Genomic DNA, 18,670 nt, shown 5'->3' on the forward strand with positions numbered 1-18,670 from the left:
AGCCACCCCACCCGGCCGACTTCGGCTTTAATGTCGTCCTTAGAAAGGCTCTCTCCACCGCTAAGACTTGGTACACAGTGGTTCATGTTTTCTTTTATAAATTTCAGACACTGACTTTTTATATTTCACTTTTAATTTATTTAGAACTAAAAACAGAGGCATATACTTTTTCCAAAAGTTTGTCCAATTGTCCTAACGTTATTTTTAAAAAAATTCATCATGTCTCTACAGATTTGAAATGCTACTTTCATCGTATACATTTTATATATACTTGAGTTTATTTCTGGACTTTATTCTGTTGTATTGAGTGGCTTGTCTATTCTTGCACCAGCATCATACTGTGTTAATTACTGTAGCTTTGCAATAAATTACAATGTTAAAGAAATAATCATCCTTCATGACAAATCTTTTAAAAAATTTTCTGGCAAATCATTCATCTAATCACTTAGCAGATATTTATGGAGTGCCTACTACATGCCAGGCATAAAGAGAAAAGAATTGGGATCCTGACTGGAATCACATTAATTTATTTCATCTGAGGAGAAATATACATCTTTGCAAGATGAAGTCTTCCCATTCAGTAGCATAGTATATTTGTCCACTTGTTCAAACTTTTTCTTAGATTCTACAGTGATGTTGGATTGTCCTTGTCCCAAATTCCACGAGGGTTGGGACCCTTTTGTGGAGGCTAGTTTTTAAAAAACTTTCCAATATCTTCTATACTTACTGACTCGATCAGGTTTTCTGCCATTTTTTAGGACAATTTTAGGAATTTATTTTCAACTACAAAATTGTTCTTCTTACCTAGATTTCAAAACCTACCATATTTCATTGAATCTAGGATGTCACTGAATAAAAGATGTACCGTTTTTCTGGCAAAAGTAATAAGACATCATTTAAAATGTCCCATAAAAAAGAAAGAAAGAAAGAAAGCTGTCCACTATAATTATAAGATGCATGCTAAATTCAGAGATGTTAAAATGTTAAGAGGCTGGCCGAGCACGGTGACTCACGCCTGTAATCCCAGCACTTTGGGAGGCCAAGGCGGGCAGATCACGAGGTCAGGAGATCGAGACCATCCTGGCTAACACAGTGAAACCCCGTCTCTACTAAAAATACAAAAAATTAGCTGGGAGTGGTAGCACACGCCTGTAGTCCCAGCTACTCAGGAAGCTGAGGCAGGAGAATGCCGTGAACCCGGGGGGCGGAGCCTGCAGTGAGCGAGACTCGGTCTCAAAAAAAAAAACCAAAATGTTAAGAGGCTGGGTGCAGTGGCTCACGCCTCTAATCCCAGTATTTTGGGAGGCTGAGGCAGGTGGATCACTTGAGGTCAGGAGTTCGAGACCAGCCTGGCTGACATGGTGAAACCCTGTCTTTACCAAAAATACAAAAATTAGCTGGGCGTGGTGGTGCGTGCCTGTAATGCCAGCTTACTTGGGAGGCTGAGGCATGAGAATCGCTTGAACCCAGGAAGCAGGGGTTGCAGTGAGCCAAGATCACGCCACTACACTCCAGCCTGGGTGACAGAGTAAGACTCTGTCTCACAAACAAACTAACAAAAAAAGATGTCATTGGAGGTTACAGTCATCAGAAGGCTTGACTTGGGTCTGCTTCCAAGATGGTGCACTCACATGGTTCTTGGCAGAGGACTTAGTTCCTCACCACAAGGACCTCTCCCCTGGGCTGCTTGAGTGTCCTCAGGACATGGCAGCTGGCTTCTCCAGAGTAAGTGACACAAGAAGGAACAATAAGGCAGTCGCAATGCCTTTTTTGACCTAGTCTTAGAAGTTGCATACCTTCACTTCTACCATATTCTGTTCGGTAGAGAGGAATCACTAAGTCCAGCCTGCCTACAAAGGAAGAGGAATGATCTCCACCTCTTGAGGGAAGAAGTATCAAAGAACTTGTGGACATATTTTAAAACCTCCACAATGGACATTTGTGTTGTTTTCAGTTTCGGGCTAATACAAATAATGCTGCTATGAATATTTGGATACAAATCTTTGTGGGGACATACATATGCTTTCATTTCTTTTTTGTTTGTTTGTTTCGAGACAGAGTCTTGCTCTGTCACCCAGGCTGGAGTGCAGTGGCACAATCTTGGCTCACTGAAACCTCTGCCTCCCGGGTTCAAGCAATTCTCCTGCCTCAGCCTCCCGAGTAGCTAGAATTACAGGTGCCTGCCACCGTGCCTGGCTAATTTTTTTTTGTATTTTCAGTAGAGACAGGGTTTCACCATGTTGACCAGGCTGGTCTTGAACTCCTAACCTTAGGTGATCTGCCTGCCTTGGCCTCTCAAAGTGCTGAGATTACAGGTGTGAGCCACCGCACCCAGCCTGTGCTTTCATTTCTTTTGCATCCATTCCTAGAAGTGGAACGGCTGGGCCATATGGCGAGTGAATGTTTAACTTTTTGAAGAACTGTTTTCCAAAGTGATTATACCAATTTACATTTCCACCAGCCACACATGAGAAAGCCATTTTCTTCACATCCTTACCAACACTGATTACGAGCAATCGTTTTCAGTTTAGCCATTTAATAGTTGTGTGGTGGTATCTCATCGTAGTTTTTTAAAAAAGTTTTTTTTTTTTTTTGTAGAGATGGAGTCTCACGATACTGCCCAGGCTAATCTTGAACTCTGGCCTCAAGTGTTCCTCCCATCTCAGCCTCCCAAAGTGTTGGGATTACAGGGGTAAGCCACTTTGTCCAGCCCTCATTGTGGTTTTGATTTGCATTGCCCTAATAGCTAACGATATTGAACATCTTTTCATGTGCTTATTTACCGTGCATAAATCTTCTTTGATGGACTACCTGACCAAGTGTTTTGCCCCCTTTTTAACTGGGTTATTTTCTTATTATTGAGAGTTCTTTATATTTTCCCTTTACCAGTCCTGTATGAGATAGGCGATTTGCAAATATTTTCTCTGTCTGTGTCTTGCTTTTTCATTTGCTTGTGTTTTTCAAGGAAGAGTTCTTAGTTTTGATGAAGTTCAATTTATTAATTTTTTCTTTTATGGATTATGCTTTTGGTGCGATATCTAAGAAATTTTTCCCAATCCAAGCTCATAAATATCTTCTATGCTTTCTTGTAGAAGTTTTTATTAGGTTTTAGGTTTTTCATGTAGTTTTATGATCCATTTTGAATGAATTTTTAAATCTGATGTGAGAGGAGTCTTTCCTTTTTTTTTTTTTTTTGAGACAGAGTTTTGCTCTTGTTGCCCAGGCTGGAGTGCAATGGCACAATCTCAGCTCACCACAACCTCTGCCTCCTGGGTTCAAGTGATTCTCCTGCCTCAGCCTCCCAAGTAGCTGAGATTACAGGCTTGCGCCGCCATGCCTGGCTAATTTTTTGTATTTAGTAGAGGCGAGGTTTTACCATGTTGGTCAGGCTGCTCTCGAACTCCTGACCTCAGGTGGTCCACCCACCTCGGCCTCCTAAAGTGCTGGGATTACAAGCACGAAGCACTACCCCCAGCCTCCTTTTTTTTTTTTGAGACGGAGTCTCACTCTGTCATCCAGGCTGGAGTGCAGTAGCCTGATCTTGGCTCACTGCAGTCTCCGCCTCTTGGGTTCAGGTGATTCTTGTGTCTCGGTCTCACAAGTAGCTGGGATTGGAGGTGTGCACCACCATGCCCAGCTAATTTTTTGTAATTTTAGTAGAGACGGGGTTTCACCATGTTGGCCAGACTCAAGTGATCTGCCCACCTCAACCTCCCAAAGTGTTGGGATTACAGGCGTGAGCCATCGTGCCCAGCCAGGAGTCTTTCTAAACAGCAGCAAAATCAAAGTGGCCGATATTTTTATTCACTCTTCCACCAAGGGGGTGACAGATCATGTCTTATCTCTGCAACCTGAAAGACCTCTTTTGTACTTTTAGGCTTTGATGTTCTTTTTTTTAGAGACCAGGGTCTCACTATATTGCTCAGGCCGGTCTTGAACTCCTGGCCTCCAGAGATCCTCCCGCCTCAGCCTCCCAAAGTGCTGGGAAAACAGGTGTGAGCCATCGGACCCGGCCGATTTTATCTTTCTAAAAAGGCTGGGTGGGTGCCAGTATAACAACGTCTAGGACCAAATCACTGTAAATTGTCTTGAACTCAGCCACTCAAAGTTATAGCACCACCTACACATTTAACCTATATTCCTATGTTGTTGTTTTGGTTCCCAGAACTCATGTAGGCCACCTGATCTCAACCTAACTCACTAAAACACCCACTCTGATGCCTATACACTACAGCAATAGCAATACTTGAGGCTTCTTTTCAGTTCTCTAGGAAGGTCCCTGGTTCATCTGGTGGTTCGATCTTACTCACTTTAAAATTCTCTGGGACTTGCAATCTATGGAGTATTTGTTTTCCCTTTCCTAGGATTTAGCTTCCCAACAAGAAGTACATTCTCTTTGTTCTAAGAAAGTAGCAAGTTTTGTTTTAGCCTGAATATTTCTTCTCTGGCTTTTGAATGACATCAGGCTCACAAATTATCTATTAGGTAACACACAAGTTTCTATGCATATTCTCAAGGACAGCCTTCAAAATTTAATTCAGCTGTAATTTTGTTCTTCATAATAATGTGGTTACAGCTAGGTAGGCCCCTTTATCTTCTGGAGTCCACCCCTGACTCCATGCTTCCACACTGGGAAGTATATTCAAATGTTAAAATTCCCAAAAGGCAATCAACACAGAGGGTTTTCTGCAACTGGTACTTCTCTGGTTCTTGCATTATCTGGGTATAGTTTAAAGTTTGAAGCAAAGTAGCAGATCTAATAAAAAGCCAGTTTTGAACTGTAGCATTTTGTGTTTTTGTCTCTTAATTTGATAAACACATTCCAAAGCTGTTGCCACCAGTCTGTGCAAAAACAAGTGTGTTGTTCCTTAGTGTGTCTCAACATTCAGATAAAACACATATTGCACTATGTAGAGCTAATATTTACAAAGTAAGTAAGATCCAGGAAAACTTAAGAGGTCCCAGAGTTCTTACATAATTTTAATTTGCCAGCATAAAAACTACTATTGTCCTTAAAAGATATTTTGTACAAGTCAGATATCATTATGTGGACCATTGTTTTACAAATACAGATTAAGAATACATAGTAGACTAAACACATATTACCATTATCTCCTACAGGCAACACTTCTTGTATCCCCATCCCCACAAACACCCATAACCTCATGGCTTCTTTCTTGGTACTCTTATTCCCCTACACATCTCCTATAGCACATTGCACCAATTTGTTTATGTGTCAAGAATCCTGGGATGGAGATGGGCAAGGATAGTGTCTTCCTCCTCTAAAACAATACTTGACATATTGTACTTCTTTATTTATATATTCTGAATAAATGAGTGAATGCTTTGAAGAAAAATGAATGAATGAATGAATGTGAGGTATGGATCAAAGTTTTTGGTTAGCCGGGCATGGTGGCATGCACCTGTAATCCCAGCTACTTGGGAGGCTGAGGCAGAAGAATCATTTGGACCTAGGAGGCTGAGGTTTCCGTGAGCCAAAATCGTGCCACCGCACCTCAGCCTGGGCAACAAGAGCTAAACTCCAACTCAAAAAAATTTTTTTTTGCATATGTCTATCCAATTATTCCGGTATCATTTGTTAAAAAAGACTCTTATTTTGCCATTGAATAGCCTTCGCACCTTTGTCAAAAATCAATTTACCAAATATGTGTAAATCTATTTCTGGATTCTTTATTTTGTTCAATTGACAAATTTGTTTATGTAATTATATGTGATAACAAAATACATAACACATTAATGATATACTGTTATTGACTCACTTGATTAAAAAACATTTAAAATATATTTGTCATTATGAAATCAAAAACTATGACATTGAAAATCTTGAATAAAGTCTATGGCACTTTTTCTGTAATAGCATTTTATATTCTACATAAAATTTGCCTTGAACCAAGGCACAGCTGGCAGGTAAATAGATGGGGAATGTATCCCTCGATCTTCAGCCTCTTGCTCAGAACAAGACTGGTGAGCTGCTCCCGTTGTCACCCAACACTATGACACACACAGCCTGCACCAGTTCCTTCTGTGCTTCCCACAGAATCACGGCACACCTTCTCCTGTCTCTAGGAATCTCCGGAAGTCACATAGGGACTTCCTATGTGAAGGAAGGCAGAGGGAGGCAGAGGCCGGCTTGGGGAAGGGAGTCCTGGCTAGGGAAAATGAGAGGATCGCATTAGGGTTTTAGGAAGCTGACTTGAGCAGCAGTGCAGAGGGGAGAGGTGGGTTGCTCTAAGATGGAGCCAAAGTCCAAGAAATTCCGTGTGTGGTACACTGACCAGGTGAGGAGTGACTGGTCCATAAAAGATAGGCCATTTGGAATGAATCTGAGCTGTGTGGGAAGACAGCTTGGAGATGGGGAGTAAAGGCAGGGAGAAGTCCATTGTGCCAACTGTGTCTCTGGCTTGGCTGATGGGTGGAGGGTGCTGCCCTTGCACTGGGGTGGGGCACATCAGAGGAGGAGCACATGTGAGGAGGAAAGATCTTGAGTTCAGGGTGGATAGGTTGAGTTCAAGGTGCCCTTGAGCTGCTGAAGTGGGCTGTACGGTAAGGAGTGTGACGCACTGGTGCAGAGTTTCAGCAGTGGGTCTGGGCTGGAGAGACCTGGGAGTCAGCAGCAGCACACTGGCGATCAAGCTTGCAGGGGAGAATGAGCACGCCAGATGGAAAGGCGAGGACAGGGCCCTCTGGAATGCCAGTGTTTAAGGGGTGACTGGAGAAGAGACTGTGAACGGCACAGCACTGAGACAAGAAAGCCAGAGGGGCAGAAAGAAAGCAAGAGGATGGGACAGAAGCTGGGAGAGAAAGAAGTCTGAAAAGGAGAGTGGACAGCAATGTCAGAAAGGGGACAGAAAAGTCTCCTTGGATAGATCTGCCTCTGATATGGCTCTCTGATACAGGGCACAGGTTTGGCTCAGTCCAGCAAAGTTTATGGACACAAGCACTGTGCCAGCTGGGTCCTGGGGTCCGGGCCAGAGAGCTGGGCCATGGTCTGGCCTTCTGGATGTTTGTGGTTCACTGAAGGAGGCTCTCCCCTTCTTTTCTTTTCATGCCATCTGCTTCCTTGTTCCCTTCTCTCTGGGCAGCACACTTTCAACGGCATCCTGTCATATGGAATCCTGTACAGTTTAACAGTTCTTTTTTTAAACTCCTGATATTTCCCACTTCCGTGGGAGAGAGAGGTGTAGAAAGCCGGAGCTTGGGATCAAGGCCTGCGCTGCGGGGCAGGAACAGGGGAGGTGACAGCGCCATCGGAAGCTCCAGAAACAAGTACCTCTCCCACCATGTCGAATCTTTTTGGAATGTCCTGGCCCATCGGGCTTAGGGACTTCTTTGATGTGGCCACTGTGCCTTGTAAAACAGTTATCTTAGTGTCTTACAGTTGTGTATCTGACAGAGTGAGTTAAGACAAAAAGCTAACCACAGTCAAGGGAGCCCTTACTTCCCGAGAGAACAAATGCTCCAGAGAGGACACCTTGGGCACCACTGCCACGGCTGCCTATGGCTCTGATGCTCTCAGGTGTGGCCAATCCTTCCTCTTCCCACTGTGTCCTGATGGCTTCCACAGATGCAGGGACTTGCTCCAGCAATTCTCCCCCTCTCCCTGACACCACTAGTCCTCCCTTCCCTATTGGAGCTTCCCCCATGGCCTTACAAACTTACTATTTATCCCACACTTCAGAAAAACAAAAAGACCCTTCCTGTAGCTATTACACCCCGCCTCTCTCTTTTTCCCTTAAAGCGAGTCTCTGAAGAATCATCTGTGCTCCCAGTCTGCTTTCTCTTCTTCCACTGCCTCACAACCCATGTGAGCAAGTGTCCCCCCTGCTTTCCAGAGATGCCCGCTCTTGTCTTCCAAATGACCTCCACCTCGCTGGGTCCAAGGGTCCCTCTCAGACAGGCCTCGCCTGCTCTGGCGGGGGCACAGGTGGGGACGCCCTCCTTCCTGCAGGCTCCTGGTAATCCCTGCCTTTCCGGGCACTCTTCCTCAGTCTACTTTGCTGGTACCTCTGTCTCTCCCTTCCCCTTGGTAATTTCTTTAGTTTCATGACTTTAAACATCATTTATATGCTAATGAAAGAGTTCCAGGCACAGCTCTTTCTTGAGTGCCTTGGACTTGCACATGCAGGTCACTGGGCATCTCCATGGGGGTACAGGAAGGCACTGATGGGTCCAGGCTGGACTCTTGAGCTTTTCCTCAAACTTGCTCTTGGCCGAGCTTTCCTCATTCAGGAAGCCGTGTTCTTCCTTCTCCCAGCTGCTCAGGCTCCAAACTGCAGAGTCTTCCCTTTTTTTTCGTCTTCCTCTCACATCCCAAATTTGATTCATCAGCAAATTAGCTTGTTTTTTTTTTTTGTTTGTTTGTTTTTTTAAACTGAACACCATTTAATAAAAAAGCAGTAGTGTAAACAGGAAAGCTGCACGAAGATACCGTGTTGCTGTGGAAGGCTGGTGCTTGCTGCTGGGAAGCTGAAGGCAGGGGAAGCAGCAGATTTGAGGGATGTGTACTGGATCTCTGTTCTTACATTTGAAATGTTTTTGTTTTGTTTTGTTTTGACAGCCTTGCTCTGTCACCCAACCTGGAGTGCAGTGGTGAGATCTCAGCTCACTGCAACCTCCACCTTCTGGGCTCAAGCGATTCTCCTGCCTCAGTCACCCCAGTAGATAGGACTACAGGTGCGCACCAACATTCCCGGCTGATTTTTGTATTTTTAGTAGAGACGGGGTTTCACCATGTTGGCTAGGCTGGTTTTGAACTCCTGACCTCAAATGATCTGCCCGTCTCAGCCTCTCAAAGTGCTGGGATTACAGGCGTGAGCCACTGTGCTTGGCCCTTATATCTGAAATGCATTTCAGGGTGGGCACAGTGCTTCACGCCTGTAATCCCAGCACTTTGGGAGGCTGAGGCAGGTGGATCACCTGAGGTCAGGAGTTCGAGACCAGCCTGACCAACATGGTGAAACCCCGTCTCTAACTAAAAATACAAAAGTTGGCCGGGTGTGGTGCCACGTGCCTGTAATCCCAGCTACTCAGGAGGCTGAGACAGGAGAATCGCTTGAACTTGGGAGGCAGAGGTTGCAATGAGCCGAGATTGTGCCACTGCACTCCAGCTTGGGCTACAGAGCTAGACTCTATCTGGAAAAAAAAAAAAAAAAAAGAAATGTATTTTGGACCTGACCTTCTCAGCATCTCCACTGCTGTAGTTCTGGTCCCACTGCTGTCCTCTCATCAGACATATGCAGTCGCCTTCTCCCTGGTCTCCCTGCCCCTACCCCTTCAGTGAATGTCCCATAGCAGCCAGAGTGCTCCTCTTCAACCTTGTGGATCCTGTCGCCTCTCTATTATTTAGGAGGCTGAGGCAGGAGAATCGCTTGAACCCGGGAGGTGGAGGTTGCAATGAGCCGAGATCACACCACTATACTCCAGCCTAGGCAACAAGAGTGAAACTCCACCTCAAAAAAAAAAAAATAAAGTCTATGAAGGTTAAAAAACTGAGTTCTGAATAAATACTCTGATGATTCTGGAATAAATAGTGGGAAAATAAAATCCTGTCATGTCAGGCAATGTGTTATGGGCTTTACAGGTATCATCCTGCTTAGTACTTACAACAGTTGTAAGAAGCAGGTTTTGTATTCTTACTATTACTTATCTGGAAGTGAAGACTTAGTGAGGTTAAATATGATCACATCAAAAACAAGAGGCACTTATGCGAGCTTTTCTAGTTTTCCTGGCATGGTTGTCTTTAAAGCATCATCAGCAAACACAAGAGTTCACCCTTAGCACTGAAATTACTTGCATTAAAGGTGAATGATTACTGGGTGCTAAGGGCAGAGCCAAGTTTTCTTTTTGTCTTTTTAAACAGTTAAAGACAGACTTTGGTAATAAAAATAGAGTTTAATTATTTAAAAAATCCAACATTAGTAGCATATTGAACAATTTATACTATTTTTTTCCCCTGAAGTTTACCATGTGAATATGTATTTTTTTCAAATAACACATAACTGAAAGTTGCAATCTCCATTATAAAATATTTTCAACTTTAACATATCTGAGATAAAAATTCCTCCACATAAAATTTATTTTTAATTTTGCTTTATTTTTAATACAGAAAAAAACTTCAATGATACAAATCAGTTTCAAATTTTGGGGAGAGCATTATCATTCTGCAGCACCTTGTTGAAAAGGGGCTTTATTGTACAGGCATCTATGATCAAGTCAAGAACATAGACTAAACAGGCAAATTCCACGTGTGCTGTGTGTGCAGGAATGAGTTAGAGAAGTGACCTGGATGACCGTGGGGAGAGAACTGTTTTATTGGTGTTGTTCACCAGATGCCTCCCAATGTCTTGGGAAAAAGAAATATGGAAAACAAAAGCCAGATTCCTGACCCAAAGAAACGGGAGGAAGTGGCATGGTTTGGGGAAGACTGAAGCTATGGGAACCTCTGAGGTTGCCAGGGCCTTGACCTTGGGATGTAAAGATACAGAGATGTAAAGATACTTCTGATGTAGTGGACCTGTGAAAACAGACCCACACCGATCCCATCCTGAGATGAAGTCAGAGCCTGAAGCTGGAAGATGAGCAAAGCCATGGGAAATGGAACTCCCAAGGAAGGGCTCCGTGAGACCCAGAGGCTGTGGGAACCACAGCTAATGCAGCAGCTACTGAGTGAGGAGCCCGGCCTGTTCCAGTCAGCACTGGCAAGTCTGGCACAGAGCCCATGGCATCCACATTTGTTTCCATGCCCTCTTTTTGTTTGGGATTAATTCTCCCACTCTAAAAACCTGCTCTTTCTGTTCCTAACTTCTCTTCCACCTAAAATCCCTTCCATCCTTTCACACGGTTAAAGGATAAAAAAAATCCAAATCAGTTTTTAAAACATTCTGCCCACAAGTTATTCTCATAGATGTCTCAGAAAAAAGAGCATACTTTAGAAAGGTGAATTTCTTACAGAAGTGACTTCTACCACACAGCCTCATCCCCTCCTTGTCCCCATAAACCTGGGGATGCAGGGCAGCAGGAGCGGCAGCGGCCTCCCATGGGGTGTGGGAGAGTGGCCTGTTCCTGCTGCCTTGATGGGGCCCTTCTCATCACATGGGCCTTTAAAGACCCGCTGTTCTGAGGAGGGTGCACAGTTCTGTGCATAAAATGTACCCAAAGAGCAATTTATTGTTGAAGAGGTTCAACCACCTTCTCCTAATTTATTCCCCATAAATCTCGAATTTTGAAAGATGTTTATAAAACAACCTTCTCTACTAATAATTAGCTTTCTTATACTTATTAATCAAATATTAATTAATCAAAACATCTGACCCAGCATCACCACTCTAAATTGATAAAATCCTAGGCTGAAAAACAAACATGTTTTATGTCTTGTTAGACTGGGCAGCTTTATCTAGGAAAATAGCTTACTTCTTTTCTTTTACCCTTAAAAAATCATTTTATGAAAATGTATTACAATATTAGCTTTTGAAATGCTGAAAATCCTTAAAGATCCCATTTGATACCTTTGGTCTGCCCAAGACCTACCCTGCCACCTAATCCAAACTAGCCCAACTGAGGCTGGATACCCTGGCTGAGGCTGATTTCATTAATACCTGAGAAACAGCAAAATGTAGAATAGTGACAGTGGTTAAAATTGTGGGTGCTGGAGTCAACAGAGCACCAGATGCAAACCCTGGCCCTGCTGCTTAGTAGCCACAAGACCTTGACGAGTTCACCTCTCTAGGCCTCAGTTGCCTCATCTCTAAACTGGGGATAATAACCGGGCCTGCTGCAGGCATTCCTTGTGAGAATCAAGTGAGACAATGACCACAGCATACCGAGCACAGCACCTGGCACACAGTAAGGGCCCCCTAACTGGAAGCCACTGTCATCACTGGCGCATCCTGGAGATAGCACCACAAGTGCCAGTTCTTGCACTGTGTCACCAAGAGGCCTGGTGCGCAGCGGGAGACGCAGGGAGGAAGGTATTTTTCAGTTCCTTCCTGGAAGGCAATTACAAACCCAGGAATGATACACTGGGTAAATCTAAGGACAATCTTTTTAAATTGCCCAGAAAAAAAACAGTCCATTTAAACAAATAAAGATAAAAGCACATCTTTAACTTACAGTTGTAACACAACAGCAAACCAGCTTCTCCATCTTCGTACACATCAATAGCTGCAACAAAATTAACCTGCAATGATAACGGGCAACGGTAGTGGGCAGGCTGGATGCTGACCCTGTGAAAAGACTTTTTCAAGTTGTGAGCGTTTGCAGGGGCCGTGGCCCTCTGTGATGCAGGTGCCATAGGGTCATGTCTGCCCCACCAGCACCCACGATGCACATCGGGGGTTGGGATTATAATACAATGGAAGTGAGAAAGAAAAGAAAAGATAAAAAAGAAAGAAAAGTCTCTCCATTCTTTCTTCTCTGGGACTTTCTCATCATCTTTTCATAGCTGTTGAGAAGCTCTGTGTTTGATATGTCTCCTCTCTCTATTGAAATGCCTCAGGTTTATATGCCATTATTTCCAATGGCAAAAACCGCAATTACTTTTGCATCAACCTAATATTATTGACATTATGGTATAATTATCATTTTACAGAAGATGAAAGTGAGGCTCAGGGTGAAGTCACTTAAGTCCCTTGGCTGGTACACGCCACAGCCAACATCTGAACTAAGGTTCTGGTTCTCTTTTAACCTTACCGCTCTCGTACCTCCAGCGAGGCATCCTTCTGCCTCCAACAGATAAAGTCTGTGCACCTTAAAATCGCCACGGCATGTCTTCACACTTTATTCTTTCTCTGTTCTTCATGTCAAGAGAGGCAGCATGGTGCAATGAAAAGGGTGTCAGAACACCTAGTTCCATGGTCTGGGGCAAACTCCTCTCTCTGGGCCTCAGTTTCTGCATTTGAGAGGAGGGCACTCAACCTGATGGCGTCCTTGGTCCTTCTTGATTTTCAAAACTCCAGCCCTCTAAGAGCCTCCTGCTCCTTTCACTTCCTCATTTGTATTCTCAACCCTTAGAGCCTGGTCTCCCGTGCTTCCAGGAAAATCACCCTTTGAGCTCAGCCAAGATCTCCTTCTCCCCAACCGAAGGCTTTGGCCACTGCTCATCTGTCCATCCTGCCCTCTGCAGCCTCTGATGGGTGACATCTTTTGCCTCCTGCCCTCTCTCCCACCTCAGATTATCTGTCCATCCTGCCCTCTGCAGCCTCTGATGGGTGACATCTTCTGCCTCCTGCCCTCTCTCCCACCTCAGATTATTCTTCAATTTCTTGGCTCTTCTCTCCTTAGTAAAACCCCACTTCTATAGCTACACATTTTGCTTTGCGCTCAAAACTCTAAATCCACGGGCTCAGGCACACATTCTCCCCAGGGCTGCAGCCCCTAGACTATGTCGTTTGTTCTCAGATGCAGCTGATTCCACATCCAAGACATTAAAAGCAGGAGGTAGTGGGTTGGGGGTGGGGGGGTTGGAGAGGCACAGACTGGGCAGACAGACAGGAGATCAAGCCCTGTCTAGGCCACTTACTGCCTCTGTGGTGTGTGGCAAATGGCTTAGCCTCTGGCCTTAGGTCTTTGTCTATAAAGCAGGCATAATGAGAACACCGACCTTGCTGGATTGTAATGGGAATTCAGTGAGACAAGGCAGAGATTTTAGCACAGGGCCTCATGAATGATGAGCATTCAGTGAAGGCTATTGGCTTTTTATCTCCCACACAACCAGCTTTCCTTCTAAACCTCCTCCTTTTTGCTAGCATAACTATTCTCAAAGTCTCAGGGCCACCTCCAACCCAAGTCCCGCAGCAGCCTCTTCACACAGTTTCTCAGGTGTCTTTTTTGTGCCCCTGCTGCTGTTCTAGGCTAAGCCCTGACCTCCTCGCAGGAGCACCATGTTGTGGGCTCCTGCTGGCTCCTCTGTCCCAGCCCTTCCGTCCACACTGTGCTCCTCCCACTGGCCCTGCACTGGCTGACCCTCCTCTTCACTGGTGTCACCAGAACACAGCCTTCACCTCTAAATGGTCTCATTATGGTGCCAAGGCACCAACTGGCCATCCTCAGCCAGTGCCACTGCCTGGGCTTGGGTGCCCCTTCCAATGGAATCCCCAGCTCTCTCCCATCTGTCATTATCTAGCACTGTACTCAGTGCCATTAGGATACAGAAAATATTAAGGTGAGGTTGACCCCTTAAGAAAAAAAAACAGAAAAGCACATAAGTACATAAAACAAGGTATAATGGGGCAAATGCCTCAACCAAAAGTTGCGGGAGCTCAGCAGGGAGTGACAGTGAGGACCAGTGGCCAAGAGCTCCAGCACTGGCATTGGAGAGACCTGCGGGTTGTCAAATCCAAAATAATCCCCATGGCTCCTATCATGCCCTGTGTTTTAGGCTCTCTGCAGAGCGTGCCTCACCCTCTGGTGCTCTCTTGTCTGTTTGTTCCCTGTGGCTCCCCTCCCCATGAGATCTAAGGCTCATGACACAAAGGCCTGTCTGTGCTGCTCACTGCTGGCCCCTCAGCATCCAGATCAGGGCCTGGCAGGTGGCAGGGATAGAATAAACTCATCGGATGGACAAGTGAGTAAATGAAATCCCAGCTCTATCACTTTAGAGGCGTGTGCACTCACGCCAGTTGTTTCCCCTCTCAGACCTTCAGTTTCTTCATTTGTAAGATGGTAGAAAATAAGAGTATCTAGGCCTACTGGCTTGAGGACTCCAGGAGGTAACTTATCTAAGCACCTAGCACAGGGCGTGGAGCTTGGTAAATGCTCAATATTGGCTGATATCTTCATTTAGATAAGGAACCAGCACCAATGGGTATATTACACGAAGGATGGTCCTGGAGTCCCCTCTGACCCCAGAAGGGAGCCTTCCTGGCCCCACCACTTTGACTTAGAATCACTTCCTCCTCAGATGTCCTTGTACATGTTAGTTTTACTTCACTATCTCAGCTAGAGGCTTCGTGCTGCACCGTGTCTGCTCTGCCAGACTGTGAGCTTCTCCATGGGAGGGGCCGAGTGCTACCAGCTTTGTGGCTGGACCTGCCATCGCCACCAGCTGTGGGAACATGGTCTCTGGAGTCAGCCAGCTGGGGTCCAAGTCCTGCCTCTGCCACTTACTAGCTGTGTGTTCTGGGGTAAATAAGTGACTTCTTCTTTCTGACTTCAGTTTCCTTTTCAATAAAAATGGAGAAATGGGCCAGGCATGGTGGCTCATGCCTGTAATCCCAGCACTTTGGGAGGCTGAGGCGGGCCTGAAGTCAGGAGTTCGAGACAAGCCTGGCCAGCATGGCAAAACCCTGTCACTACTAAAAATACAAAAAAAGGGGCCGGGCGCGGTGGCTCACGCCTGTAATCCCAGCACTTTGGGAGGCCGAGGTGGGCGGATCACGAGGTCAGGAGATCGAGACCATCCTGGCTAACACGGTGAAACCCCTGTCTCTACTAAAAATACAAAAAATTAGCCGGGCACGGTGGCGGGCGCCTGTAGTCCCAACTACTCGGGAGGCTGAGGCAGGAGAATGGCATGAACCTGGGAGGCAGAGCTTGCAGTGAGCCGAGATCGTGCCACTGCACTCTGGCCTGGGCAAAAGAGCAAGACTCTGTCTCAAAAAAAAAAAAAAAAAATTAGTCGGGTGTGGTGGTGGGCACCTATAATCCCAGCTACTTGGGAGGCTGAGGCAGGAGAATTGCTTGAACCTGGGAGGTGGAGGTTGCAGTGAGCCGAGATCGCGCCATTGCACTCCAGCCTGGGGTACAAGAGCGAAACTCTGTCTCCAAAAAAAAAAAAAACAAGGAGAAACGAAGAGCCCCTCCAAGACATAACACTTATGACATGCTCTGACCCAGGGCCTGGTACACAGAGGTGGCCATTCAGTGGTGGCCACAATTATTATAATTATGGGAGGGTTGACTGCAGTGGGAAAGGTGGAACTAGACAGCCTTTTAGTTTAGCGATAAGGCCTGTGTGTGTGTTTGCGGTGGGGTGAGGGAGGGTGGCAGTGGTGACACGTATGGAGGAAGTTCAGGCAGCCTTTTAGACCAAGATCTATGCACAGTGATCACAGACACCAGGGGGGTACTTGGCATCAAGTAAGTCTAACAAGGGGCTCCAACACTGTGCTGACAGGCAGACAGACGTGGCAATATTCAGAGAGTTGGGCTGCGGGGCAGGTGGTGGCAGGCTTCAGCCCCAGGGCCAGGTTTCAGGAACAGGCTTGGACTTAACCCTTAACCACTTCCTCCTCAGGCATGCCACAGCACTTTATTATTCAGACCTTTATTAACACTTATCACAATGAGACCTATTTTATGCCTTGATATAGGTGTCTGTCTCCACCTTGGGAGAGGGGCCTGGAGGGGTTCTTGCTCCTAGAGATCCTGATACGGCAGGTCTGTTGTAGGACATACGCATTAAATCTTTATTTCATAAGTTTGATTAAAAATAAGTAGTTCTGGCTGGGCATGGTGGCTCACGTCTGTAATTTCAGTGCTTTGGTAGGCCAAGAAGGGAGAATTGAACTATGATTGCACCACTGCACTCCAGCCTGGGACAGAGCTAGACCCTGTCTCTCTCTCTCTCTTAAAAAAAAAAAATGTAATACGTAGTTCATTTTATTGGTATTTCAAAATGATAACAAATAATATATGGTGGTTGTAAAAATTCAAAACACAGACTTGTAACAAGTGAAGTAGGAACTGTACCTCCCCTAGCTGGCTCTGCCTTCAGCCTTCCCTGTGATTCTGGATTCAGTCCCCAGCTGAGAACCACTGGATTCTGGGCAGATGTCAAGATGAGGAACTGAGCCCCTCTCATAAACCAGGGACCCAGATCCCATGGCCATGCCTGCAGTTCCCCCTAGAGGAGCACTTGGTTTTGGGAATGAGGTCAGTGCTGGTGGCTAAAGCAGCGGCAGTGGGTCACAGCAGGCCCACTGGTACACTGAACTTGACAGTGACTTTCAGAATGTTGCTTTAGTGCTTCTTAAACATTTCCTCTCTTGAGCTAGGATTGTTATAGAACCTGGGGTGGGTAGAAGCCTGAAATAGGGATCAAGTGGTCCTGGCTAAGAGAGGAGGAACGGGAGCAGAAAGCGAGGCCTGCCCAGTTAACACTGGTGCCCGCAAAAGTGGGCAGGCAGCAAGTGTAGACGGAATGGAAATGAAATTCCAATGACCTACGCTGTGTCAGCTTCTCTCTGCTGTCCCCACTGCCCTGGTGCTGAGCTGCAGGAATATCTTGGTAAAAAGCTAGTCCTGTTCCCCCAAGGCCTATTTCTAACCAGCTATTAGAAAACATGCAGCTTATTATCTTTTTCATTTTCTTAGGGCTCATCTCCCCAGTCAGACAGTACCCTCCTTGAAAGATGAGTGAGTGCATCTGACTAAGCACGTGTGCCTGCTGGGAGCCGTGCAGCCGCCATTCCACCACGGGAGGGCTGTACATGCTGATCCTCTCAGAGCCAGGAAACAGGGAAGGGTTTTTTTTTCCTCTTTTTGCCTTAAAAACTTTTTTTTCTTGTCTGGGTGCGGTGGCTCACGCCTGTAATCCTAGCACTTTGGGAGGCCGAGGTGGGCGGGATCACGAGGTCAGGAGATTGAGACCATCCTGGCCAACATGGTGAAACCCTGTCTCTACTAAAAATACAAAAATTAGCTGGGCGTGGTGGCCGTGCCTGTAATCCCAGCTACTCGGGAGGCTGAGGCAGGAGAATCGCATGAACCAGGGAGTCAGAGGTTGCAGTGAGCCGAGATCGCGCCACTGCATTCCAGCCTGGGCGACAGAGCGACACTCAGTCTCAACAACAAAAAAAATAAATTTTTTTTTCTCTTAGGAAAAAACTTTGTATATTTGTCTTTTAAGAAGCACATAGAAGAAAGGACAGAAAACTTGAGAGTCGTTCCTGACAGCCATCCAAAAGACAAAACACAGAAGTCATCAAAGAAAATGGTTTTTAACCCAATTTATCCAGGGTCTTTACAAATCATAGGAAAAAGAAATTCTATAACGAATTATAGGACATTAAATATAGGTAAATAATAAAAACCATCATACAAAAGAAATTTCATAAAATGACATTCTCTATAGCTACCCTGATGAGTAAGTAAACTGCATAATTTTCAGCCACTTAAGCATGATTTATTTTAAAATAGAACTTGTCAGAAAGTTTCTCTGAAATGAGGTGAGGACTTTTCCACTAGCAAAAGCTGGCTAAGTCTAAGGAAACTAGTTGCCAGGAAAAGGACTGATTGAACAAGGACCTGCTGCACCATGGCATTTCTGCTTTGTTTGGCTGCTTACACAGTTTTGAGAAGGAAGAAGGGGGTGAGAACATTTTTCTTTTTTTTGAGATGGAGTCTCACTCTGTCGCCAGGCTGGAATGCAGTGGCACGATCTTGGCTCACTGCAACCTCCGCCTCCTGGCTTCAAGCGATTCTCCTTCCTCAGCTTCCTGAGTAGCTAGGATTACAGGTGTGTGCCACCAGACCCGGCTAATTTTTGTATATTTAGTACAGATGGGGTTTCGCCATGTTGGCCAGGCTGGTCTCGAACTCCTGACCTCAGGTGATCCGCCGGCCTTGGCCGCCCAAAGTGCTGGGATTACAGGTGTGAGCCACTGTGCCCGGCCAAGGGGGTGAGAACTTTAAAAGTACAAATCAGGGCCCC

The 18,670-nt window shown here is 45.6% G+C and overlaps 1 protein-coding gene across 7 annotated transcripts in view; it reads right to left on the reverse strand.

The window, feature by feature from the left end:
* The window catches only part of GARNL3 (GTPase activating Rap/RanGAP domain like 3), a 169,437-nt gene that overhangs the window by 13,697 nt on the left and 137,070 nt on the right, over positions 1-18,670 (reverse strand). For all 7 annotated transcript variants that reach the window (XM_055271026.2, XM_055271028.2, XM_055271022.2 and 4 more), the window contains one exon: positions 12,130-12,196. In XM_055271026.2, coding sequence (XP_055127001.1) covers positions 12,130-12,196 — 67 coding nt within the window. The remainder of the gene's footprint in view (positions 1-12,129; positions 12,197-18,670) is intronic.

Source organism: Symphalangus syndactylus, chromosome 3, assembly GCF_028878055.3.
Source record: "Symphalangus syndactylus isolate Jambi chromosome 3, NHGRI_mSymSyn1-v2.1_pri, whole genome shotgun sequence".
Lineage (NCBI taxonomy): Eukaryota > Metazoa > Chordata > Mammalia > Primates > Hylobatidae > Symphalangus > Symphalangus syndactylus.